At 39.8% G+C, this 27525-nt stretch overlaps 1 protein-coding gene across 1 annotated transcript in view; it reads right to left on the reverse strand.

Moving 5' to 3' along the window:
* Nucleotides 1-2422: 2422 nt before the first annotated feature.
* Nucleotides 2423-27525, reverse strand: part of Hecw1 (HECT, C2 and WW domain containing E3 ubiquitin protein ligase 1) — a 295620-nt gene continuing 270517 nt past the window's right edge. The window contains exons 24-29 of the mRNA XM_055603961.1: nt 15038-15136; nt 14363-14492; nt 12895-13041; nt 11427-11541; nt 8556-8754; nt 2423-3459 (exon numbers count right to left, since the gene is read on the reverse strand). Of these exons, the coding sequence (XP_055459936.1) occupies nt 3348-3459; nt 8556-8754; nt 11427-11541; nt 12895-13041; nt 14363-14492; nt 15038-15136 (802 nt within the window). The 3' untranslated portion in view covers nt 2423-3347. The remainder of the gene's footprint in view (nt 3460-8555; nt 8755-11426; nt 11542-12894; nt 13042-14362; nt 14493-15037; nt 15137-27525) is intronic.

Here is a 27525-nt window from a genome sequence, read left to right on the forward strand (position 1 = left end):
ATCATGATGTCCTCCAGCTCATATACTCATGATGTCACAGAAAATTCAATAGTTATAGGACACTTCTCATCTTGAAGACTCAATTTCTATTAGGGAGATAATCATCTTCGTGTTATTTAATAAAATATTCGTGTTATCTATAAAATTATGATAACACAATATACTCTTTTTCAAAATTGTAACATGAATTCTTTAATCTTTTTTTGTCTTCCCAAAAAGGATATTATACTCATAAAACTAGATATAAAAAAATCTTCTTTTAGGGGGTCTATGACTTATAAATGATTATTTTGAAATTGCCTTCAAGGAGAAAAAAAAAAAGTCAAAGAATTACATATGGTCACAAAAGATCTGTGTTACCCAAAGAATTATATGATTTGAAGTGATTTATATTTCAACCATTAAAATTAATGGAAAAATTATTTCTACAATAATGTACTTCTGTGTAAATGTATACACATATACATATAAACATATAGTTATATGTATATATATTGAAATTATATATAATTTTAAAATCAGTCTCATACATAAAGTAAAAAGTATTTTTCCATGACTAAATTCTGAGCTCCTCTTCCCTTTGAGTTCCTTCTTTCATGTAAGGCTGAAGGCATATGTTGGGCTCTATGAAGCAAGCTTTACATTTTCTCAGCAACCTGGGTGGCATCAGTAGCATTTTTCATTTATCTAAAATGCTATTGCTATGAGAAGAGGGGTTCATAAGTCCCCAGCCCTAGCTGAGGAGCTGTTGCCAGCCAATGGCTGCCGATAGTCAGTTTTCTCTTTCTTTTTTTTTTCCGTTTTGTTTTTTTCAAAACAGAATCTCACTATGTAGCTCTGGGTGTCCTGGAACTCACTCTATAGACCAGGCTGGCCTTGAACTCACAGAGATCTGCCTGCCTCTGCCTTCCAAGTGCTGGAATTAATGGCGTGTGCCACTATCATCCGGCTATGAGTATATGTATACCAGATATGTTTATATCCTCCAGGGGTAGCCGCACACTAATTAATATATAGACAGATAGCACAACTGGACTCAATGGGTTATGAAAAAAGATGACATGAAATTGAGAAGGAATTGAAGGCTGAGGAGTGGATGTGGAAGGAGATAGGGAGAAGAGTGGGTGAATATAACTAAAATACATTGTAAACATTCTCAAATAATTAATAAAAGTTAAATGAGAAATGTTGCTGTGTTATGCCTGCTTGTTGGGATTAATGCAGAGCTTGTCATTAATTAGCTAAAAAACCCCACACCTCTCTGAGTTTCTTGTTCATTTATAAGATAATTTATGTATGTTTGTATGTATGTTAGTAGACTATAAATTCATCTGACTAACAGATTGTCTCGTTTTTGTAAATTGTAAAGCTCTTCAAGGGCAGCTTCCTACATTTGAACAACTTCAAAATAACTTTTTAATGTGTGGCAAATAAATGCTAAAAAAGTTGAATGCTTGGAGAAATGAGCTTTCATGTATGTTTAAGATGAATTCTAAATATACCGTTCAAGAGTTAAAGATTTACTGGGTGATTTTAATAGTCCTTTTGTTCCGAGTTCATTAGTAAAGCATAGCTCCATTGGAATTCATTATTTTTCAGATACTGAACCTTGGGCTAATTTTTACTCATCCCTCAACTTGTGTTTCATAGAACTTACATCCCATTTTTAGTAAAACTTCTTTTTAGACAGCAAAAGAAAGCTTCTATCCCACATACTTCCTGTTTGACAATAGAAACACAGGAGCATGAAGGGTTTGGCATTGTGAATAATTTTTACTTAGAAAATATTTCATTTTAGCGTGCTGGAACATTTCACGGTTCCATCTTATGTTGACTTTTCCTCTTGTTTTGATATATTGACTACAACAACGATATTTAAATAGTTGGATCTCTTTAGCTTTTCTTTTTCCCAGTGAAGAAAAAAACACTTTCATTTATGTCATATTTTGGACAACACAGATAACATGGTTACAAAAATAGCAAATGACCGTAATGGTTAGGTTTATCTCAAAGGTACTCAAGATGCCAGGCTTGTCTGTGGAGCCTGAAATTGTTTTTCTAAAAACACATTTTCTTAGATATTTTGCTGAATGCTAAAAAAAAAAAAATGGATTGTTTTTTTTTTTGGACACAAATCAGTGTGCCTTTGAAAAATTGCTATGGGTGAAGGAGAAGTTTATATTGCCTGTGATCCTTAACAAGCACCATCACACTCTGCAGCTTCATTTGTGGTTTCTGTGAACATCAGATGTGACAGAATTCGAACACAGTGATTAAAAAAAAAAAAGAAAGAAAGAAAAGAAAAAAGAATGAGAAAAGTATCAAAGTTAGAAAGAAAATTAAGGTTGACCTGTCAAGTAAATACAACTGGCTTCAACAAAAGCCATGAGATCTATTTGGATTGTGGTGTGTGTGTGTGTGTGTGTGTGTGTGTGAATAGATTAAACAGAATTCATGTATTTGAATACATGTTAAATGTGCTGCTCTTTTCCAGTTTGTCTTATCACTTTCTATGTAACAAAATTGGAGTTAAAGGCTCAACCTTCAATCTACAGCAATTCGGGTTTCCTCCTTGGACATGTGCACAGTTTGTGCTTCTTGTGTGGTGAGGGTACACTAGGGGTGCTCCCCACTACACTTTTCTGAACATGAGTTGAGTTCATAGTCCTTATAACCCTTGCATTTACTGATAACCTTTTTTTTTTCTTGCTGTTGTTAATTGCTAGAAGTTTCATATTTGCACCATATGTCTAGGCTAGTTCTGGGTTCTGGGATTGATGCCACCTATGAATCATGAGTGGAATGAATAAAAAAAAAAGTCTGTGTGGCCTTGGCTGCCCATTGAATGGAAAGAATGCATAGGAAATGTAGAGATAGAGAGGAAAACAAAATCAGTCAGCTCCTACGTCTGGAAAATGGTTGTTAGAAATTAGGGAAAATGGTGGTTCTGCTTGGAAGACATGGGCGTATAAAAGCATGGAATGCTTAGAGCTCAAATTATCCTTGAACGATAGAAGTGGAAGTAAACATTTGTTACCGTTTCATCAAGTGTGGCGTAACTTGCATTCGTACTTCATTGTTAGGAATGGAGGTATGTGGAGGTATGCACAGACCTTGAGACAGCTGTTTGGTAGTATTGCATACAGGCTAGCAGTTCATTGGAAACAGAGGAAACAAGCCTGAAGATTAGATCTCAGAAGAAGGCAATTCTTCATGCACAGCTTTTGCCAATTCTAATTTGCTTTGAAATAAAAATCATGGGATACCAAAGTCAAGGAGGGAAAGGAAGTCATCCCAGAAAGGGTAGTGTCACAGTCCAGGACAACGTCAGGCCGGGTCCCACTTCCTCACTCAAGTCCAAAAGTGCTGGTTTCTTCTACTGCTGTTAACAGCTTTTCATACAACATGGAATAGGAAGGATATGGTGGGAGATCCAATCGGTTGAAGCATGTATGTGCCCTGAATAGAGAAGAAAAATACTGGTGAGGATATTTTAAGAACTGTTTCTGGTTATACCAATGACTTCAAAGGAGAATCAAAAGTGAGCCAGACATGTTTTAGGACAATCATAAAACACTGAAAATGGCAAACCACATCCAATGAGACATGACAAGTTTAGGACATTGAAGAACTAGAAGCAGTTAATTGTTATTTGCAAGTAAACTACACTCCAATATAACCACAGTAGCAAACCAATGACCAACTCTACACTATTATCCTGATTTGAAAATTTAAATAATACCAGGGAGGCAGAGGCAGTCATTCCTAAGCCTTCTTGCCTCGCTCCGAGTTCCGGGTATTGTTAAACCACAAGTATCTCTTTTGAAGAGCCGATACTGCTCTGTAATACTGAGCTCCCACTCCCCAGGCCAAGCCTGCTCTGGAAACAAGTTTAAGTCCCCTACATCAACTGAAGCTTAAGTGCCTCACTCCTGACACCATCTTAGGGTGTAAGTCAGTCCTCTCTCAACCCTGGGACTCTTCACACCATTGCCATCCCTGTAGCTTTGCTCAGGCTGGCTTTCATTCTGCAGAGGCACACTTGGTAGTGTCTGTCCTAGACTAGCCATGTCTTTCCTCTTACGCGGATAATGCACGGTATAGAAAACACCTCTGTGGGTATTCAGCAGTGAGTGGAGGAGGCATAACCACACAGATTCTTCCCTAGTAGCTGTTTCCTTCCAGGTACTCTGTTTCTATGGAAACCTGATGCTGGTCTTTTGACAAAGCAGCAAGAAGTGTGTATTGGTACACCTGGAGCTTGATTGGAATAGCTGGAAGTTAATTTTATGCCTTTTCCTCCCTGGTTGAGTGAGCAGCATGTTGAAGTTGTATTTACACATCAACCAGTGCAGAAAAAGACATTAAGTTAAGACAAAACAATGAAAAAAACCCTAATAAAACTAGAATTTTATTTGGAACATTAGTATTTGAATAACAAGTTTTCTTTTTTGGGGGGGGGAAGTGTTTATAATCTATACCTTTGTTCTGAATTAGACAAATTAGAGTGTCAGAATACTATGTGGACTCAGTTTTTAGGATAGTGCAGATTCTTTGGAAGATAAAGAAAGAGGGATGAAGGAAGAAAGTTTTTTTTTTTTTTTCCCCCTGAAGGAGAATCTGAGGAAGATGTTGATGTTTGCCTTTCCAATATCCAACTCTATTTTTGGCAACAGCTCCCTCCGTCATTTCCTGCCTGTCTTCCTTCCCTTCATGCCCCAAGTGTCTGCAAGAGACAGTAACTGGCTGTAGGCTTTAAGGACTTGATTGAGAGTGAACATGAAAATGAATAGATATTGGCAGACTTCTGTAATTACCTAAGTATCAGGAAAGCCTAGATCACTTCAAAAGAAGATAGCTGAAATAGTTTAGTTACTATAAAAATATTTGAAATAAAAAACAGAGAGTTGAGCAGGGTAATGATTACAGTGACTTTCTTGGTTTTTAGAAAGGCAGAAAGGAGTGAATCCACTGGACTGTGGCTGACATAATTAGGAAGTAAAGTAAGAGCTAACAGTATTAATACATAGTTCAAGGAAAATATGTATATTGCATTCAGTTTATGTCTTTGTAGTAACAACCACAATGGTATTTCCTAAAGAATAAAGCAGAGACTCTTCAGAAAGGTAATTTCTTGGTGTCCTACCAAACTACCTTTCTCTTCACTTCCTCTGTGTATGAAGTTCTTTTCTGTTGCTGCAACAAAACATCTGATGAAAGAAATTAATGGAGAGACGGTCTATCTGGACTCCGTTTGGAGATGTATCTAATGGGGCAGCGGAGGCATGGCAGTAGGAGCTGTCACAGTCACATTCCACACATGGCATCCACAGCCAAGGAAAGGGAGAGAGAAACATTCGTGCTCAACTCCCTCTCTTCTTTTTATTTAACCCAAACCCCTACCCCACGCAATGATGCCACACAAACATAGGGTGGGTCTTCCTACCTCAACTACTCTATCTGGAAGCTCCCTCACAATCCCAGAGGGATGTCTGGCAGGTCATTCAAGTTCCCAGCCAGTCAATACTAACTGTCACATTCTTGGACATGTCTCAAGACATTTTGTCCTCTGTGTTGGGTTAATACTTCTCTGCCTGAGCACATGCAGGTGTCTTCTCAGGACTAGGTTATGCTGCCCACTCACCCTCTTCTATGACTTCTCACCCATCAAATTATTCTGAAGTATTTTCTTTGTGTAGTTCAATCAGGAGTAACACTTTGATCCACATTCTCGCCCCGCATTGCCTCAAGCACCTTTAATCCTTCTGATTTTCCCTTGTGTTGTAATTAGTTGTCTTTGGTCTGAATTTTCCTCTCCTATAAGCTCCTATGGGTAGGTGTCTCACGTCTTACCTCCTCTTCTACTGCAGACTTATCAGAGTAGGCTATGATTAAATGATGACCCAAAATATGTTTTTCCTAAAATAAAAGCAAAATGTTTCCAAATAACTTCGCTAACAAGATCTATCATTTAGCTAGATGTATGCTAATTTATCTTTCGTGTCTTTCAGCTGGTATGTTTGGGTTGATGACTAGAGCTGGTGTAGGCAAGTCTGAGAACTACTTTCAACTGTTGCTAAGCAACTGGCAATAGTTACTAGTACTCATTATTGTGTAGCATTTTTTTTTTTCCTGAAACAAAACATTCTACCTTGGAGGGAAGCTAAGATATGAACAATAACAATTCCAATATATCTGATAACACAGAATGGGGAAAGCGCATTGTTTCCCACCCTACACAAATAACTATATGCAAGGAAGGGCTACTAAAACAACAACAACAACAACAACAATGCAGAATTAGTCTTTCCCAGGGATGAGACTTCTAATTGATTATCTAATACCAGTGGTTAGCCCTGAAATCATGCACACAGGCAACACTAAATGAACTCAGGAGGTTATATTTCTATAACTAACAGCAATGAAAAAAAGAGGTCATGACTATGAGAAGGACAGGGCTAGGGCATGGGGGGGGGTTGAAAAAGAAAAGGGAAGGAGGGAAATGATGTAATTACATTTTAATTAAAAACAAATTTAAAGTTCTAAAGGGAGATTATACATTCATTCCTGCAAGGAAACTTTTAAATTCAGGAAACATACAACCTAAATGCTTCAGAAACTCCCTGAAATGGATACATTTATAAGCAGTAAGGGCTGCTGGGAGATGCTCTCAGATCAGCCAAGATGCCCAGAAGAGGCCTATACTGCCTGAGATACCTGAAATTGATACTTTTCAGCCTACTGAGCTGCATGCTGATTGTACACTCCACCTTTCCATCTTTGTGAGCCATCCTGGTGTAGGCTTTAAATGATGCAGCTGTCCAAGTCATCCCTGTCCCTCTAAGTAACCTTTCTCTCATATGCCTTTAAGTATCTCCAATAAAATCCACCGGTTCACAAAGTTTTGGTGGTGTCTTTATTTGATCAGTTCCCTATCTGGGCTGAGCAAACATTTGGTCAGGTCTTCCCAGGGACAGAATCACCCAGCACTCATCAAACATCATATGAGCTGTCCACAGGAAAGCAAGAAGTCTGAGAAAATTAGATGAAAACTATACTTCAACAAATCTTTCCATTACACTGATTTAGCAAAGGTATTTTGGCACTGCTCTCTTTTGTATATAGCATGTTCCCCAAAGGTGTAAGACTTGATTTCAGCAGTGATGCCATTGGGAAACAATAAGATCTTTAAGATGTGGATTCTGGTAGGTAAAAGCTAACTAGGTCATTAGGGATATTTCCTCAAACAGACCCTTGGTTCTTTCTCTCTCTCTTCTCTTCCCTTCTTTCTACCCCACTCCTCTCAGGCATGAGATAAACAGGATTTTTTCCACTATACTTTCCATCATGATATACTGTACCTTTACAGATGAAAGGCAACAGGGCCAATCGGTCATGGACTAAAACCTCTAATACAGTTAACCAAAATAACCTTTCTTCCTTTTAAATCAATTTATCCAAAAATTTACTACAATAAGGGCTATATAGAGATAGATCTGTATCAAATATATGTTTTCTAGTTAGAAATATAAGGTGATAATAAAATGTCTTGGTTACTGCTCAGTTGACACCATCATCAAAGTAACTCATAAAAGAAAGCATTTAATTGGGGAGTTGCTTTCAGTTTTAGGGGTTTAGTCCGTTATCATCATGGTAGGAAGCACACAGACAGGACACTGAAGCAATAGCTGAGAGCTTCACATCCTAATCTGTATGCAGCAGGCAAAGACACAGAGAGGAACTGGGCCTGGTGTGGGCTTTTAAACTGCCAAGACCCCTCCACTGACAACTTTCTCCAACAAGGCCACACTTCCAAATCCTTTCCAAACAGTTCCATTGATTAGGGAGCAAATATCCAAACAGATAAACTTATGATGGCCATTCTCATTCAAGCCACCATAAAATCCATATTTTCTTATGTTTGCAAAGCAGTATTTATTACCAGAGTGCCTGTCTACAAGTATGTCTAGTGATCCTATTTTATTAATCAAGATTATGCTACCCAGGGTAGAATAACAAGGACAAAGGAAGTCTTGGCACTGAAACTCATGGGGTAGGGAATTTAAACCGCCTTTTTGTGAATTTAAAACACATAGGTTTTTGATAGAGTACTGTGTATAAATTATTATAGAGACCAAAGAATATACATGGTTTCATCTCCACATATTTTAAAACTCATTGAAAAACTACAGTATATAAACAAATATCTAACTATGCTATGAAGTCTCAAGTGGGTCCTATGAATAGATGTTATATGTTGGAGTGGTTACTTTGGGTTTCCAGCATTTTTACAGCCATGACCTTGCCTCCCTCATTCTCTATGGCATGTATGATCAACAACCAAATATGATCAACAACTAAAACTTCGCTAAGAAGTTTTAGTCTCAATCCAAGCCTTAGAGGCACCATACTTACATCTGTGTCTGGTAACTCAAATAACAATGCTTTGAGCGACAATCAAGAATTCTGTCTTAAAAGATGATCGCCAAAACTCAAATAGCAAAGTATAGTTTTCCCCTGCAGTGAGTTCATGAAGGTTGGCAGGAGCTCTGTACCTGGGAAGGGATGTGATTTTCCCCCATTTCTCTATGCAGAAGCGCCGAAGCCCATTGCTCCCCCGCAAGGCTGCAAAGCCTTCGTAGGGCACACTTGATGTCCCTGTCACAAACTGAAGTAATCTCAATCTCTGCTCGTTATTGAAGCGTTCCACTGCAGCCCAGAACCAGCGGATCACAAGATGGCCATCGTGATAACCTGGTTTAAAAAAAAAAAAAAAAAAAAAAGAGAGGTGGAGGTGGGGAGAAAGGAGGAAGGGAGAGATGCGTTAGCTGAACTGCAGCTTCAGATCTTCTGATTTTGCTGATAATGGCATTTAGATAGGCAAGACTAAACTAATTTATATAACTTGGTCAAGTTTTAAAACAAGCAGATTTATATAATAGCTCTTTTACAAAACTGGGTGTTTGAGAGGTTTCCTCTGAGGTGTTTCCTTTTTATGTAAACAATTGGAATAAAACCTGAAATATCCCAGCCTTATATGAATGTAAATAAGGAACAAAAAGGCTCAAAAAGGCAGACCATCTTATGTTTTCTTTGTTCTGATGTTTTAGCTCTTGGCAATGATATAAAACAGGAGAGTCTAGGACCTCACAACACAGCGAGGTAACATGCAAACCTGGCCGAGGAAGATAGATTCTGTCCCAAAAGGAAGGCCTGTATCCATCACACAGCTGTTCCCTGAGTCATGCCTGGATGGCGAGAGGCTTTAAGGCACCGTTGAAGAGCCTTGGCTCACGAGAAACAATTTAGAGAAATGATCCCCACTCACCACAAAGGTAAGAGGCATTCAAGAGAGGAGATATGTGTGGATAGAAATTGAGAGAGCTTTGTGAAGGAAGCAGGGTTTGAGTTTGGCCTGGGAAGCATTTGTGTAGTTGAGTAAAGAGAGAGGACATTCTTAGCAGAAGAAAGAAACAATGAGAATGAGGAAAACATGAGGTCTGAGGAAATTAGCGCCAGGGGGATGCTGGAATATTCAGTCTTACTGGTTCAGCAGAAGCAGCTGTGCTGAATACGTAGGCCAGCGGTTTTCTTTTCTTTCTTTAATCACTTCACTACAGAAACACCGCATTCTAGCAGTTTTCTTAACAAATCAGTATAGAGGTTCCAAGAGGGCTTTGTAGTTGAGTGGTTGAAGGTGGCTGAGTTGTTGTCCCCTTGTTTTCCCCTCTGTAATATTGGTTGGGATTTTTCTCTAACATTTTACCTAAAAAGAGGGTTTTTGAGGCTAAACTATTGAAAAAGTCTGTAAGCGGGGTGACACACACCTTTAATCCCAGCACTCAGGGAGGCAGAAGGAGGTGGATTGCTGTGAGTTTAATGCCAGCCTGCTCTACAAAATGAGTCCAGGACAGCCAAGGCTACACAGAGAAACACTGTCTCGAAACAAACAAACAAACAAACAAACAAACAAACAAACAAACAAATAAACAAACAAAGTTTTCTGTGAGTCATAAGGCTAAGCTTTGGGGAAAGATGATGTCCTGATCTGCTGAAAATGGTGTTTGCAAAGTCTACTTATGTATATATATATCTTGCATTAATGAATTCTTACACCAAATCCATATAATAGTTGAAATGATATTTTGAACTTATTAAGTTAAAAGTACAAATTATAATTGCTTGTGTGTACTTTTTCTAATATGGCTATTAGAAAATTTAGTTAATGTCAGCTGTGGTGGCACATGCAAAACTTAGAAGGCAGAGGCAAATACGTCTTTGTGATTTTGAGACCATCTTGGTCTACATAGCAAGTTCCAGGCTAGCCAAGGCTAGGCATAGAGAGTCTATTTCAATAAGTAAGTAAGTAAATAAATAAATAAGTTCAAACTTACACATGTGGTTTATATTCTATTTCTATTTTGGATGACTAGTCTAAAAGGTCAAATGTTCTGGGGAAATATTTCCTATAGTCAATACGAACTATTCATATTGTAAGAATCACATTTTTGTTGTTGTTGTTAAAAATGGTGGACAGAGATAAGAGACTTAGAATTTGATTCATTTTGATGCAGACCAAAGGGAAGCTCACAAATGACCCATAGTAGACGATTTTTTTTTTTAATGAGATGGGGGGGAGGAAGGGAGGGGAAGACAAGAGGGAAGTGGAGAGGGAGAGGAGAGGATAGTCAGAACCCCGAGGAAGCAAATGTGCACTGAGGTAAAGAAGGCTAAAATCTCACAGGGAGCAAGAGGCCTTTCTCTGAGAGTGTGCGGGCTACTCAAGAGCTCACATGCAGAAGGTGTGTTGTCTGTGGGCCTTTACATGGCACGCCATGGATCACTGTTTCCTGAAAAGACGTTCAGCCAGAAGCTGGGCAAGCAACTGTTTTGCGCTGAGGTAAGGACAAGTCTTTAACACTTTAAGAAGTGTTAAATTGGGGTATTCATTAGTGGTATAGCATTTTCCAAGGAAGTGCCTGGCCGTAACTCTAATCCCCAGCATTGTAGGTTACGGTAAGAACAGGTCTAGTGAATGGTGTGATGGGTCACTGCTTAGCTATACAAAAGGATGAAACACTAAAGCATGCCAGAACATGGATGAATCTCAAAAAGAAGGCAAACACAGGGACCATATTTTATATGATAATATTTATATGGCATTTCCAGAATTGGTAAGTCTATAGAGACAGGATAGAGATTTGCGGCTGCCAGGTGTCTGGAGGATGGGAACAGCGGTGGAGAACATCAACTCTAGATGATGAATGTATTTTAGAACCAGGTAGAGGTTGTTGTTACACAAACTTCTGAATGCGCTAAATGTTACTGAATTGTTTATTTTAGGACGGCCAGTTTTATACCATAGCAACTTTATTTCAACATTTTTTTCCCCCCAACATATATTATGAGAAGTGCTGCTAGCTCACCTCCCCGGTACTCAGTGTTATTCCTCCAGTCGTTCAGGTCGATTTCTGCGGTACCAGCAATCACGAGCTCCAGTTCCCTAGCATCAAACACCGACACGAGCCTCGAGTCCACAACCTGAAAGACAGCAGCAGCAGCACACAGGTGGGTCATACTCACGATCAGGACCGTTGCCTGTCAGACTGGGCAATTAACTGTCATTTCTAAATCGCCTTTTCCAACATGCAGCCATTTTAAAAGTCATAATCATAGCAGAGGTCTCCTATGTCTCTCACCCTGCTCGTGTGCTAGAACCTGTACCCCCAGCTCTTGAGCCTTAAATGATGTAGTTGTACTATAAGCTCAAAATAATTTTTTAAAAAGATTCGATTAGACCACGAGGCATTACGATGACCCTGCGCCTCAGAGAAGCAGAGGAGCCTTGTCCTTCCCACTGAGCTGAGCAAAGAAACTGCCACATCGTGAACCTATGGACTCTTGTCAGACACTGAATCTGCCAGTGTCCTGATCTTGGTCTTCCCAGCTTCTACAACGATAAGAAATCAATTCTTGGTGGTTAGAAGGTGCCCAGTATATACTTGTGAGTATAGAAGCCCCAACGGTAGTCACGGAGTCATATTAGGATACAGTCCTCCATGGGCTGAGAACAGGAGGAAAATCCCATGCTCCAGATCCCTCCTGAGAGCGACTTTGCAAACAATCCTGACTTGATTTCCTGAGGTCACCTTTAAGGTGTCAAATTATATTTCATGCCTTCCCCCATGACATTATTACTCATTTCTTGCAGTCCCCTTCCTCTTCCCTGTTTCCTTGCTCTCCTCTCTAGGGATTGGGAAGGACCTGTTGGTTGGATGCTTTACCTCTTCTGCCAGATGTGCTAGGGTCAAATGGATGCCTGTGTTGGACCACCTAGTGGTGGACAATAAATTAGAAAAGAAACTTCTGAACAGGATTTCTAAATTCCAGTATGAAGGCATGGGAGGTCTAACAGCCGTCTTTGCCTTCTTAGTTTATTGCTCAGCATGATAATATGGCAGAGAGATGTAACAAAACAGACACCCAGCAGGAGCAGCTCACCCTCTCCAGTGCTGCTGCTTGGCTTTTTGGTGTTGTTTGTTTTGTTACAGTGGACTGGGGGGGAGTGTCCTGTCCACATAGCTACATAAGAAACATTGGATGCTTCCTCACCTGACAACAGGACCAAGTCAATGACAGTTTACTGAGAAACATTTAAACTTCGGACCAGGTCAGTATTTCCTCAGAGAGAAGCCTGACCCTTCATCCATCCAGTCCATCTAGGTGGGCTGTGCACTCTGGGTATGAGACTGTAAACCTAGCTTCTCCTGCTTCTTGCTGTCTGTTCTGGGCTATTGAACTCCTGCTCCTCCACAAGCCTCCAAGAGAAACATGGGTTCTACTGCAAAGCACTCATAGCTATGGCCTGCTTTCCTGGGACACCCGGGGTCTTACCTCATAGAAGCCCCTCACCAACGCCTCGGTCTGCTGGACCACTCCGCGCTCCACCCTCCACTTCACCATCCTCTCAATGTACTCCTTCTTGTTCTTCTCAGTCACCTGCGTGTTGGCACCTCCAGACTTCAACTCTCTCTCTGTTACCTTGCGAATAAACAGGAGGATCATGATGCTTCTCATTCAGTTTGTCTTCCAAGGAGACATCTTTATTTAGGATGACAGCGTTTCCTTCCCAGGAAGTTACTGGGAAAGTTTCTGTTGTTTGAACCACGTTCTTAATCAACTTAGAAGAGGCCCAACCTATTTACTTATTTTAGTACAAAAAGGAAACATATTTCTTTAACTCAAGGGGTGTAATGGGAACAAAGGGGAAATGTCCTGGGTTGTTCCTTAAGGTGGAGGGATCCAAATGTCCAAACAATAGAGTCAGATGCTCGAGGACTCTGAATCTCAATTAGGGCAACAGATTGCAGCTGTTATGCAGAAAGTTCTTACTGTGCACATAGTGAGAAGTAAAGTAGAGGCAGGTGGAAGGATTTGTTTGTCAAAGCTGGCTGGGAATGTGCTAGGAAGCAGAGAGGTCTCCACCCAGCTAGAAGCCCATGCCTTTAAGGACAAATTCATGAGCTGGGAGCTAGGATCCGTGTGCTGCCCTTTGCAGTACTAGAGAATAGGAAAACGTATTCTAAACTATATTCTAAAATATAGAAAACATATTCTAAACATGTTTTCCTAAACCAATGTGTATATATTATATGCTGCATACATATATATTTTATGCATACACATATGTAGCATATACTTTGTTCTTCATTATCTTTTTCTCTGGATATAGAAATACCATTTATCTTATGGTACACTTTAAAGGTTTTTTGATCCATGATCACAATGGATTTTCAAAACCCCTGCATAGGGTAGAACCATGTCATAGTGATAAAAAGAAGATCCTGGCAATTAAAAAAAAAAGTCCCGGGAAAGATGACTCAGCAGGTCTTTCACGGAAGACCTTGGTTTGAACTGATGAGATTCTTTGCTACCTAATTTAAAAATAAAATTCCATTAACATATGATTCAGCAATCTTATACCTGAGATTTTTTATATAATCTTAAAAAACTAGCAGTAGGGACCAACCAGGGAGCGGTCCAGTCGTGTTCATAGCAACATTATTCGTAATAGTCAAAAGAATTAAAGAAACAGATACTTACTTGAACTACCTAGAGTCAAAATCATAAAAACAGAAATTTTAGGGTATTTCCCAGGAGTTAGGGGGTGGGAGGAATTAAAGGGTATTGTTTAATTGGCAGAACTTCAGTTTTGCAAGACAAAAAGTTCTAGAGATTAGATGCCAAACAGCATGAATGCATTTCACAGTACTGAAGTGTATATTTAAAATTTTTCTAAGATGGTTAAGTTTTGTTCTATGAATTTAACAAAACATCTTTTGCAACTCTACATCACACAAACCTGTCCAAAAACTTCTTCGTTAACAGTGAAAGTGAGATCGAGGATATCTGTGATGTTATTGTCCTTCATCCACTGCAAACTCTGATGGAATTCCTCATCCAAATATTCTAGGTCACTCAAATCACAGGGCCTGGGAATGAGAAAAACTGAGTGAATAAATAGCCTCCAGGCCTCATTCCAAACATGAGTATGCTACTTCTTAATAAAACATTATAGGTTTCAAAATTACTTGGTACTTTTCAATATAGTGATGAAACAGTAATTCAATAGTTTTAATCTATTTAATAGTTTCCTTTTGAGAAAAAAAAAAGCCACTAAAGTTTCAGTAATAAACATGAAATGATTATTGACTCATGGTGCCTAAAATAAAACAAGCCATATTTGCTCAACAGCTTAACACAATGTTCACAATGTTGTAATTTCTATGTAAACAAATTAATGTCCATTATATGGCTTTTCTAATAGAGTAATTTCTTACACCTACATAAAAAGTCTCCAAATACCTTTTTATTGCACTAAAAGGTATGGAAGATACATATGCACCCAGGACAAGATAAGGGTGGAAACTTATTAGGAACTGTTTGAACAAAACTGGCAAAGGGCGGGCGATATTAGGAAGACCAGCACTCTCATCCTGCAGGTAGGCCATATGGAATCATCCTAAAACACACTTACAGTTTCAGGAGTCCCTTATAGAAAGGCCTTGTGAAGAAAGCGTCCAGGAGGTACTGATGGATCAGAGCCAGGCCCAGAATACGACCACTGAATCTAAACCTGCAATACGGACAAAGCAAAGACGTTTAAGAGTTAGTGGGTATTTACATTACTAAGTATTTTAATTGTACCATTTTTTTTAATTTGTATTTTTATTTTTGGTGCTGGGGTTTGAGTCAGGGGCCTCACACATCCTGGAACATGGGCTGTACCCCTGAGTATCCTGTTGCCCAGATCCATGAGTTTCTGTACAGTGACTGTCTTAAACAGCTCAATGAAATTTGCCCATTGATGATATAAGGAGTCACAGTTCTCTTTCATATTCTTTACCACAAACAATGTCCATGTGATTGGGATGTCTTAAATGAGACAGCTTCTATGCTCCATGATCTCACTGCTGTTACTCATCTAAGAAGAGGAAATCATTGAGAAAAGGAAATGAAAGAACCTGAAATATAAAGTTCGAGTTAGATGCAAAGAGAACCTAGACCCAAGGGACAGAAAACCGTTTCTCTGACCAACATGTCTTTGCTTATTCAGACATTTTTATAATGTTCCCTAAAGGCCCACGCTGGGAGGTGGAGGCATGAATAGCGATCACAGATGGCAGTTAGTATTTAAAGACAGTGGACAACAGTTCCATGCAATCACAGCATGATGTCAGCCAACCTGATCAACCATTGTTATTCAACATCGTCAGCTACACAATGAAAGAACAAGGTCATTGCTGAAAAACAATTAGTCCTGTAGACCTGGCCACCTCCATACATAAAGGCCTGTACTGATGTCAATCTTTGTTGAACCAATTTGTTTCCTAGAAAGTTTTCTGGTGAACTGGCTGAGCTACAGGGTTACCTGTGGCTTGCCCATGTGATCTCGCTGCTTTATGAAGCTTCCCTGGTCTAGCATCCCTTGCTTTTTTGCTATGGAGGCTTTGTCAGTTTCTGCACCTAACTCCAAAACTGTGGGGTATTTTCTTTTCTATCTAATTAGGTTTTCACCTCATCGTGGATTTTGCTGGCTCCTCCCAGCTGAAATTCCTAAGTCACAAATTTTTAATGAGTTTGATATGACTTCATAGTCATAAGATAATCCAATCTGTAAATGCTATAAAATGTCAAAATGAATAGATAATATGATCTTCTAAAATAAATATATGTATAAAGAACACTTCAAATTCAGACTTTTTATTAATTATTTTTATTTTTATTAATTACAGTTTATTCACTTTGTATCCCCCCCTGTAGCTTCCTCCCGCCTCCCCTCCCAATCCTACCCTCCCTCCTTCTTCCCCATCCATACCCCTCCCCTAGTCCACTGATGAGGTCCTCCTCCCCTTCCCTCTGATCCTAGTCTATCAGGTCTTATCAGGAGTGGCTGCATTGTTGTCCTCTGTGGCCAGATAAAGCTGCTCCCCCCTCAGGGGGAGGTGATCAAAGAGCAGGCCAATCAGTTCTTATCAGAGACAGTTCCTGTCCCCGTTACTATGAATCCACTTGGACACTGAACTGCCATGGGCTACACCTGTGCCTGGGTTCCAGGCCATCTCCATGAGAGGTCCTTGGCTGGAGTATCAGTCTCAGAAAAGACCCTTGTGCCCAGACTTTTTGGATCTGTTGTGCTCCTTGGTATATATTCATTCATAAGTGGATATTAGACATATAATATAGGATAAACATACTAAAATCTGTACACCTAAAGAAGCTAATCAAGAAGGAGGATTCTGGCTAAGATGCTCAATCCCCATTCAGAAAGGCAGAGTATGGACATTGGAGGCAGGAGAAAATAGGGAACAGGACAGGAGCCTACCACAGAGGGCCTCTGAAAGGCTCTATCTACCCTGCAGGGTATTGAGGCAGATGCTGAGACTCATAGCCAAACTTTGGGCAGAGTGCAGGGAATCATATATGAGAGAAGTGGGAAATAGTAAGACCTGGAAATTAAGATTCTTGATGTAATCTATTCCCTTTGCCTAAAACAGCATGTGGATAATGTCCACATACTCTGAGGCTACACGTAAATAGAGCCTCAGAGATGGATGACAAGGCTCACAAAACAACAAAACAACTGGAAGTCTTCTATCCCTCTGTGCTCCTTCTTGACCGCTTACTGATCCATCCTCAGCAGTCACAGCTCTGTGAATATGGACATCACTCGCTTCTGCACCAACACTGACTACCTTCTCTGACTAGACTCCAGGGTAGTAAAGACGGTGCTTATAACACCATACTGGTGACATGACCATCCAGATGGGGATGATTAAGATGAATTAAATCAGAAATTAAAAAAATTTAAAAACAAGTACTGGCAAGTGCCCTCCTAAATTGCAGAGACCTTCCAATGACCCAGGGAAGAAAAATGAAAATGACAGCAGATAGTAAAAATGCGTGGCACGTAAATACACTCAAAGAGGACACTATTTTAAGCTTAATGTTCAAAATTGAATATTCCAGTGAATTATTAATGTTCTGGTAATGTGTTCAGGAAGAAATAGATAATGTTAAATAGATAAGCTTAAATAGATAATGTTTGCTAGCAGAAGCTAGAAAACTTTGAGGAAATGTTATTATCCCCAAACTGATGCTAAAACAAGGTACACATACTCTCATTTAAAGGTATGTTCTTAAAGGTATGTCTCCAAGGAATAGAAAATCCTTCCAAAAACTATACAGTCTCCCAAATAAGACACGGGTGAAATTTTTCTTAATTCATCATAGTGGGTTGCCAAACTACAGCTCATAATCTATAAGCAACAATAAGAAAGTAAACTATAAGCATCTAATTTATACATGCCTAAGTACAATACAGCAAAATTGAGATTGACGGGTCAGCCCCAAAATAATGCAAAATTACTAAAGATTTTTAATTTTAAGAAGAAGAGGATATTTAATATTACCAATTCTACTAAAAAATTAATTATAAGACCAAAAGGCAAAAATCATAATTGGTTTTTTTTTTTTTTTGTTAGAAGGTGAACAGTTACTTGATAATATTCACCACCAACATCTAGAGGTAAAAATAATCCTTACAGTAAACCAACCAAGGTTAGAAGAATGCTTCCTTAAATAATAAATAACATTTATTTCAACAATACGGTCAGCCCTTTGTATCTCTGTGTACACGGAATCAACTAATCAAACTGAAAACATTCAGGAGGGACAATCTCAGCTTTGTCAAATATAAATATTTTCTATTGTTATTTCCTAAGCAAAATAGTATAACAGTTTATAAAGTGTCTGTATTAACTGGGTATTACGAACAATCTAAAGATGATTCAAAGTATATGGAAGGACACGCGTATGTGAGTTGCATTCAAACAGTATGCCATTTTATAGAAGGGAGTTGAGTCTGACTTAGTTTTGCTTCCTATTGCTGTGGTGATACCCTGACAAAAACAACTCAAGGAGGAAGGTATTTACTTGGCTTGTAATTCTAGGTTACACTTTGTCACTTCGAGGGAGTCCAAGTGACAGGACTTGAAGTGGCCGCTCACATCGCAGTCACGGAGGAGAGCAGGGAGCAATGAGTTAATGCATGGCTGTGTTCAGTTCCTTTGCGTCTTCTTTTGTGTAGTTTAGGATCTACTTTTCCTAAAAGTGGCACTGCCCGCTTTTAGGCTGGATCTTCCCACATCGATTTATGTAATCAAGAAAAGGATGGGCCCACAGGCCAGACCAATCTGAACAGATTCCTTCTCAGATGATTCTTGATTGTGTCCAGCTGACACTTCTTACATCTATGAATTCCAGGACCCATGAGGAATTCACCAACACTCCATGGTTACAAAGAGATTATTGTATTTAACAGTGAAAACACGGGAAGGTGTTTGTTATTGTCACTATCGCACTTCTGTCAGTCTGGTACTGCAGTTATTTTTTAGGAAAATATTAGAAGTGGAATAAAAGTACCTTATTGAATACCTGTTGGGGCAAAGTATGTTATTGGTAGTGCCTTATTGATCCCTGCAAGAACTTTATTTTTATGTTCAGGGCCATCTTCATTTCATAGACTCAGAAACCCAGAGACAAGAATTGGTCTTAGGTAAGTAGTATAGCAAGGGAAACCATTGGCATCTACTTTTCATCTGACTATACCAAAAGAAGAAGAAGGAGGAGGGGGAGGAGGTGAAGGGGAGAGGAAGAGGAAGAAGAGTGAAGGAGTCTGGTAATGGACTTTTGCCTCTTGGCCTTGGCAGATGCGGGTTTAATCTAAAGTTCAGTTTCTCAGAGACTGACCTTGGCAGTTTCTCCAGCAGGGTGCTCTGTTCCTGAGAACTAGATAACAAACTTTGTGTAACCTTGAGTGAATCCTTGGGTGTTTTTGCCAAGTGACGCAAATGTGCTGTTGCCGTGAGAAAGTTGCCTGTGGCTTTTTGCTTTAAAAAAGCTGCTTGATCGGGCAGAGTGAATGGAATTTTAAGTAAGAAGTGGGAAATAGCAAGAGCTGGAGAGGACAGGAACTCCACAAGGAGAGCAACAGAACAAGAAAATTTGAACACAGGAAACTTCCCAGAGACTCATACTCCAACCAAGGACCATGCATGGAGATAACCTAGAACACTTGCACAGATGTAGCCCATGGTAGTTCAGTGCCCAAATGGGTTACATAATAATGGGAAGAGGGACTGCCTCTGACATAATCTGATTGGCCTGCTCATTGATCACCTCCCCCTGACGGGGGAGCAGCCTTACCAGGCCACAGAAGATGACAATGTAGCCACTTCTGATGAGAACTGATAGACTAAGATCAGAAAGAAGGAGAGGAGGACCTCCCCCATCAGTGGACTTGGGGAGGGGCATGCATGCAAAAAGGGGAGGGAGGGTGGGGTTGGGAGGGAAGGAGGGAGGAGCTTATGGAGGGGATACAAAATGAATAAAGTGTAATTAATAAAAGTTAAATAAAAAATTAAAAAAAAGCTGCTTGAGTGCCTAATAGACAAATCTTGATCAGAAAGTTGTCTTGACTCCATTCTTCATATCTCTGCCCCTATCATTCCCACTCCCTTTTTCAGGTAGACTCTGCTCGGCTTGCCATCGGGATGGGTCAGAAGAGGAAGAAGAGGAAGAAGAAGAAGAAGAAGAAGAAGAAAAAGGAGAAGGAGAAGGAGAAGGAGAAGGAGAAGAAGAAGAAGAAGAAGAAGAAGAAGAAGAAGAAGAAGAAGAAGAAGAAAAGAAGAAGAAGGACAGAAACTAAACACAATTCTGTTTTGAGCAGCAGGCACTGGTCCTAAGGGTTAGGTTGCCAGAACAGGGTACCTATCTTTTCTGTTTCTTTTTCATATCCCAGCTCCAAATACCTCCTGTGCTAATTAGAAGTACTTGACTAAGTCAAGTCAAAGGGAGAATAATTAAAAGTCATAGCAGTATCACAAGGAATTTAGATCAAGAACAGTTTTGTAGTACTTTCCTCTGGAGCTTATGACCTAGGGAGTTCTAACAGAGCTTCCTTAAAACTCAGGAAGTTCTAAAGGGGCGTCATTGAGACTCAGAATATAAACAACTCAGAAATCTCAAAAAGTCCCTGAAACTGACAAGATCCACAAGACTTCTCCCTTCTCAAAGTTTTATAAGAAGTAAAGATTTTTGAGGAGATTAAGACCAGCTAGGTTGCCTGAATAAGACTCTCCAACCTGTCCAGCTACCTGCAAGCTTTAAAAAGAACTTCATGGTTCCAGGTTTCATGAAGTTGTTACTCATGATGGCTTGGGATTTTGGTGATGCAGATGAGTATGAGTCCATGCTTCTGTAGAAAACCCCTTGCCTCCCCCCCCCCCCACTATTCATTACTTTTATCTGTCATTGGTTCCGCATCTGGCATGGGTAGATAGTGTAACACAACAGGAATATAACTGTGTCCTAGGAATAAGAGGGCCACATGTGATTTCTTCCTGCCTCATCTAGTTTTTCCTTCTGGCTCATCTCTGTTCTTTTCTTTTGTGTCAAAACGAAGCTGAATAACTCACAGCTTTTCAGAAACCCGCTGGAGTAGATGATGAATGTTAAAGCTCATACTTTTCATAATTCTTCTTCTTCTTTTTTTTTTTTAAGTTTTACAGGGGCACAATTAAAAGATTGCCTTTAGTTTAAAAGGAGGCTTTGGACTTTTGACAAGATTGAGACTGTTAGATTCTGGGAACATTTGAAGTTGGACTAAATGCATGTTGTATTATGATATGACCATGAGCTTTTGGGGTGTCAGAAGTAAAATGTTGTGGGTTTGAATGATAAATTTTCTCATAGGCCCATGTGTTCTTGGTGCCCAGTTGGAGATGTTGTTTGGATATGTTTCTGGAAAAACGACATCACTGGGGATGGGTTTTGAGGTTTTAGAGCCTCACCCACTTCCTGTGTTTTTTTTTTTTTTTCTTTCTCTCTCTAGTTCTTAATATGGTTGAGATCTGATCTCTCAGCCAAAATAAACTGTGCTGTAAGTTGCTTTTGGTCATGGTCTTTTTTCTCACAGCAACAGAAAGGTAGCTAAAACACAAGAGCTATCTATCAAGATTTGTTGAATAGAATTAAATTGAAAAGTATTTTGGTTTTCCCACAGTGGAGCGTAAGTATGTAAACCTTTCTAAAAAGGTCAGAAATATCGTGTATTATTTGGCCCACCTGGCTATATTAACTACTCATTTTTAGTATTTTTAAGTAGGTCTCCATCTGGGGAGACCAAGCAGAGGGGTGGTCAGATGACTGACTCAAAATACATTAATGATGTGATGAATGTTTTATACCAAGAGCTGGAAATAGCAGGGCTCCTCCTCCTCCCATCCCTAATCTTCAGTCTCTGTAATGAAGCTTTGCAGAATTAGTTTTTAATTGTCTCACAATGTAGTTTCCAACTGATTCTTTAGGTGAGAGGATTTCTCACATTGGCAAAGGGTATACAGTTCGGGAATTTGGACAAGGAGTCAGGCCAGGAGCTACAGAAGGGGAGGCAGGATAGCGTCTCCAAAAAGCAAAATGAAGCTGATGATAATTTGGAAAGGCATTTTAGACAGTGGACCAGCAGGTGTTTCCAGACTTCTCCTTAATCTTTCTATATGACAGTGATACAAAACTGGAGTCGAATGCTTGGCAACAGCAGCAGTCAGTAGTCCCTGTCTGATTTCTGGCTTCTGCCTCACAAAATGTCCCACAGATCCCCATGCTTGGAACAGGGATCAGACGGCATATGGGAATGCCATCAGAGAATTGGGTAGTTTATAGCCAGTGGCCTATGAGGGGTAGATCCATGAATAGCCGGTGAAGAAGTCTTTTAAAAGTTGTGCACGCTGTCTTCAGAGTTTGCAAACACTCTAGTATCTTCAGGAACGCAAAACACCTGTCAAAACTGGCTCCCGTCAAGTTCTAAGTACTCAAAACCACGGGGAGCAGTCACACAGTACCTCCCTCCCTCTACAACCTGGTATCAGTGGGGTTTGGGTCAGTTGAGTTCTAGACTATTCCCTCTGTAACAGTGTTTTAGAGCTCTAATATATCCTGGATCTTTTCTGGCCTCCTCTGCCATGCTGCCATGGTTCATATATTTCACCTATTAATCCTCTGTCAATTGTATATCTGGCAAAGATTCTCTCCCACCCTGTGCATTTCCTGTTTACTTAGGTGAACAGAAGATTTTTACTTTTATGATGTACCACCTGTCAATTGTTGGCTTTAATTCATGGGCAAATGGAGCCCTATTCAGAAAGTCTTTTCCTAAACCTATAACTTCTAGGGTACTGCTTGTGCTTCCTTCTAGCACTTTCAGGTTTCATATGCATGCATGCATACATACATACATACATACATACATACATACATATATACACATATGTACACACACACATATATGTGAATCTGTATCTATATCTATATATTAAAGTTATGCTACTCAGGCTGACGATACCTACCCCCAAATCAAAGACAATCTAACAACAACAACAAAACCTGCACTAGCTGGAGGAACTCCTTTTTAAACTGTGGAATCCAAGAAACTCACAAAATAATATAACCAAGGCTTTGTTGTTGCCCTTCATTGCCTCCCAGAGGTTACAAGTAGGTCCCAATTGAAAACTCTGTTAAGATTCACAGCCTGTTTTGTTTTTAAAATTGGGTTGTTTGTGCTTTGAACACAGGACTGTTGTTTGCATATGAACAATCTACTTTTGGACACCAGACTAGGAAGGCTCCAGTCAGATCTGACCTAAAAGACTCTTGAGAACCAGCTTTGATAGAAGGTGTTTTGCAAGCTGCCAAAGGAGAAAAAGCAAGCAATGGTTCTACTTAGCTGTGACACCTATGAATCATAAAAATGGCCATCATATCAAGATTATTCCTAAATATGCAAAATGGCATTCACATCTTGGCAGTAATCAATAGCTCTCTAATTGGACCTAATGCTTTCTCAGCAGGAAAGGAATCATGCTTTGTACTGGAAATCTAACCAATTACTCATGGGTAGTGGGGTTATGAATCTGAGAAGAGAACCTACAACCACCCCCTTACTGGGCCAGCATAATTTCTAAGAACATTCCAGATACTTACCCTTATATGCACAAGTTTCACTTTCATCAAGGAGGATTCTCTTTGCAACAGATGAAGACTGTGGCAGAAAACCACGGCTTGTCAAAAAGAAGATTTAGTGATTACGGGGCAGTCAGCCCCAGCATACACCTACAACACAACCCCTGCACGCAATGTTTAGGGAACATTACAGAAGATGGGGAGGAAAGATTCCAAGAGCCAGAGGACCAGCAAGTTTGCCATGAGAGTGTGTCTTCTAAAAATGACAGGGAAGCCACACTCATGACGTGTCAACAATATGCTGGAGCAATACCAACAAGGACAGCACCAACCGACATGATAATTTGGAAGGGAGGAAATCACCCAGAGTGATGAATCACACAATGAACCACAGGCAGTGAAGATTGCAGAGAGGGAGAATTTGTCTTCTCCAAGGAGGAGCCTCCTAATTGGTTATCCAATACCAAGTGGTCAGCTTTGGAATCTTATATATATGCAACATTAACGAGACTCAGAAAGTTGTACTAATATATGTGTGGATAATAATAATCAGAGAAGGAAAGGCCATAGACTTGGGAGGGGTTGAGGTAGGGCAACAATGTGGTTAGAGGGAATTGCTATGGGAAGGGTTGGAGGGAGAAATGAGGGAAAAATAATGTAATTATATTATCGTTAAAAAGAAATTCTTAAAAATTCACTTAAAATACAATTAGAACTAAATGTTTTAAAAACAAATGCAACAGGTTATTGACCCTCAGCATTACAGACATTTGAAGTCCTATGCCCTGCAGGATGTTTAACAACATTAGCTGTTTAACATATTGGATGTAATTAGCACCAACTGCTCGTACCATCTCCTGACATTGCCGAATATCTCCTGCTAGTGGTAGGGAAGAGCTGTTTTCTCTTGAGAACTCCTGGAAAAGAGCACAAAGTAAGGGGAGGCTTTTTGTATAGGTAGGAGTTTCTAGTTGACATACAGCCAATTTTTATCTTGAAATTTGTGAAAGGGTATCTGCCCCTCCTGAGGCAGGGGAAGGTCATAAACACTGAGGACTTGTGCTCCACTCTACAAATCTGAGTATTTCATCACTTCTCAAATCCGTAAGGATAGCATATTCCTTCATCTAGAATAATTTTAAGCTTCCACCAAGAGCTTTGGTTGTGGATTTTTCTGGAAGGAGTGGGAAGAAAGAATGAGATCCCTGAATACACCAGGAAGTGTCAGTCTTTTGAGGAGAATGATGTCTGGTCCAAATTAAGAAGAAAGAGCGCCTTCTGGAGAATAACAGTAGAATGGCTAAGGTGGAAATTTGTTTGGTTTGTTTGAAGCCAATGAAGCTGGACTCCAGAGAGAGGATAGTTTAGGATCGTTGAAGTTTAGAGAGATTCCTAGAAGATGGGTTATACAGGGCACAGCAGGCCATGGGAGTCTATATAACATGATGAGAATCAGCTGGAAGTTTCATGTGGGGTCTATTGAATGAACTGAGCAATGTGTTAAAGTGTCTGCTTGGGCATTACATGGAGAGCAGTGAGGTTGGCAAGAGTGGAAACAGATGCGAGCTCAGAAGCTTTATTCAAATGGAAGATGATAGTGGCATTCACTAGCAGTAGTAATAAAGGTGATGGAATCAGATTCAGGATGTATTTTTGTAATACAACCAGGAATCTTTATGACTTACTGCATGGGAGACATGAGAAAAAGAGACATCAAAGAGAGTCTCTTAGGCCAGAGCATTTGAGGAAAACTGGAACAGTTTACTGAGTAGTAAACACTGTGTGTGTGGGTGAGAATTATATTTCATGCATACCATGTTTTTTAATTTTATTAAATATCTGGCTGGAGCTGTGGGATAGCCTATCATTCAAAAGAATTACTTCTGGGAACAGGGTCATGTTATGCGTGCTAATATGAGGGTAATATGGATGTAGATGACATTGAAGCAGACAAGACCACTTGGTGGACAAAACCACCAAGAAAGCTTGTACAGATCGTAGTGAATTAAAGGATGAATTTAAGTGATACAACATTCAGAGATTGGAAAGATAAGGTCCAATGACAAACTGACAGAACCAGTGACAAGGAAAAGAAGAAAGTATGTTTGGGCCAGGAGCGGAGACTGGTCATCAGGCTCCTCTGAGATTAGATTATAGGGGGTCTCCAGCAGATATGGCAATCAGAGATAAGTTTTTGAATGTTCCCCAAAATGTTGTCTATTAAAGGTGTTGTCCCCATCTTCTGACAATATTGGTAGGATGGTGGTGTTTTGAGGAAATAGAAATAAGTGGGAGGTAATTAGGACATTTTGGGTGCACCTCTTGAAGAGGCGTTGAAATGCTGGACCCTTCTCCATCTTTGCTTCCTTGTGAGAACAATTTCCTCCTCATGCAACCTCCTCATGATATACTTACTTGACATAGGTCTAATGTAACATGGCCAAGGAATCATGGTATGAAACTAGAGGCCCAAATAAACACTAAGTCCTTTAAAAAATTGTTATTTATTTTTATATCATGTTTTGCCTGCATTTATGTCTGTGATGGTGTCGGGTCCCCTGGAACTGGAGTTACAGACAGTTATGAGCTGCCCTGTGGGTCCTAGGATTTGAACTCAGGTTGTCTGGAGGAGCAGCCAGTGGTCTTAAGAACCGAGCCATCTCTCCAGCCCATCTCTAACTCCTTTCAAATTGTTCATCTCAGGGACTGTGTCACAGGAACAGGAAGCTGACAACAGCTTTGCTAAGAGTTCTTTCTAGAAGGTAGAAAGGCTAAATAGAGAGCATGAGAAAGAGTAATAGAGGGAAATGATCTGATATAATATTTCTAGATTTTTCTCTAGGAAATTACCAAAGTTTATGAGTTGAGTAAAGTAATAGGAAGAAAATTCCTAGAAAGAGTAGTGAGAAACATTTTGGAGGTAAATCGGCAGGATACAGATTTTATGTGAGCAGGAGAGGTGAAGGATGATAAGAAATGGAGGAGGCATAAAGAAGGTATTTGCATAAAATGTGTGAATCATAAGAAAGATTTGAATGTACATTTGATTTGGAGGAAAATCTATAACACAAGCTTTAACTGCATTTCAACTGTTTTTACACTTATTTATTTACTTGGAGGAGGCAGGCCATGGCCACATGTGGATGTCAGAGGACAGCTTGCTGGAGTCAATGCTTTCCTTCCACCATGTGGGTCCAGGGATAGAACTCAGGATCAAACTCAGGTCATCAGGCTTGTGACAGGTGCCTTTACCCACCAAGCCATTTCACTAGCTTTACTCTGCTATATTTTACATAAAATTATATCCATCTACTGAGAAGAATGAAATCATAATAAAAATAGAAAGGCTGGAACACAGCTCAGTGATAAAATACTTGCTTAAGATATTCAAGGCCTTTGGCTCAATTCCAAGCACAGTGAGAGAAAAAAATCGTATTTATCTCTATATAAAGATATTTCCTGTATACATTACGTTTTTATAATGATTGCACATGACTACTGTATCTTTATTCCATTCAATCAAGATATAAGGAGAACAAGGTAATGGTGGGATCTCAGAATTCAAATAGGGCTTCAAGGAGAGTTTCTATTTGCTTCCAGGAAGTACCTATCAAGTCAAAGACTGGTATCACTCAGCTATTCTCTGCTACCCACTGCAAGAACAGTTTTGATGATGATTACTAAAGATTTGATCAGATGAAGAAGCATGTGAGGGGAAGGCCAGAAGAAGGGTGGAGGGTATAAAATATGAAGGTAGACGGGAAACTTCTGCATTGTGGGGTGCAGGAAAGCCTTCTCTCAGTAACAGAGGAGCAGTGAAGTAGGAATCCCAGAGTAAAGCATCCCTAAGTGACATTCATTGCTACCACTGACACCACAAGGACCTTAAAGCCACAGGTGACAAACGTGAAGTAGAGACACATGCCTGTAATCCCAGCACTGGGG

This window comes from Psammomys obesus, unplaced genomic scaffold, assembly GCF_907164565.1.
Source record: "Psammomys obesus unplaced genomic scaffold, mPsaObe1.curated_primary_1811, whole genome shotgun sequence".
In the NCBI taxonomy this organism is placed as follows: domain Eukaryota; kingdom Metazoa; phylum Chordata; class Mammalia; order Rodentia; family Muridae; genus Psammomys; species Psammomys obesus.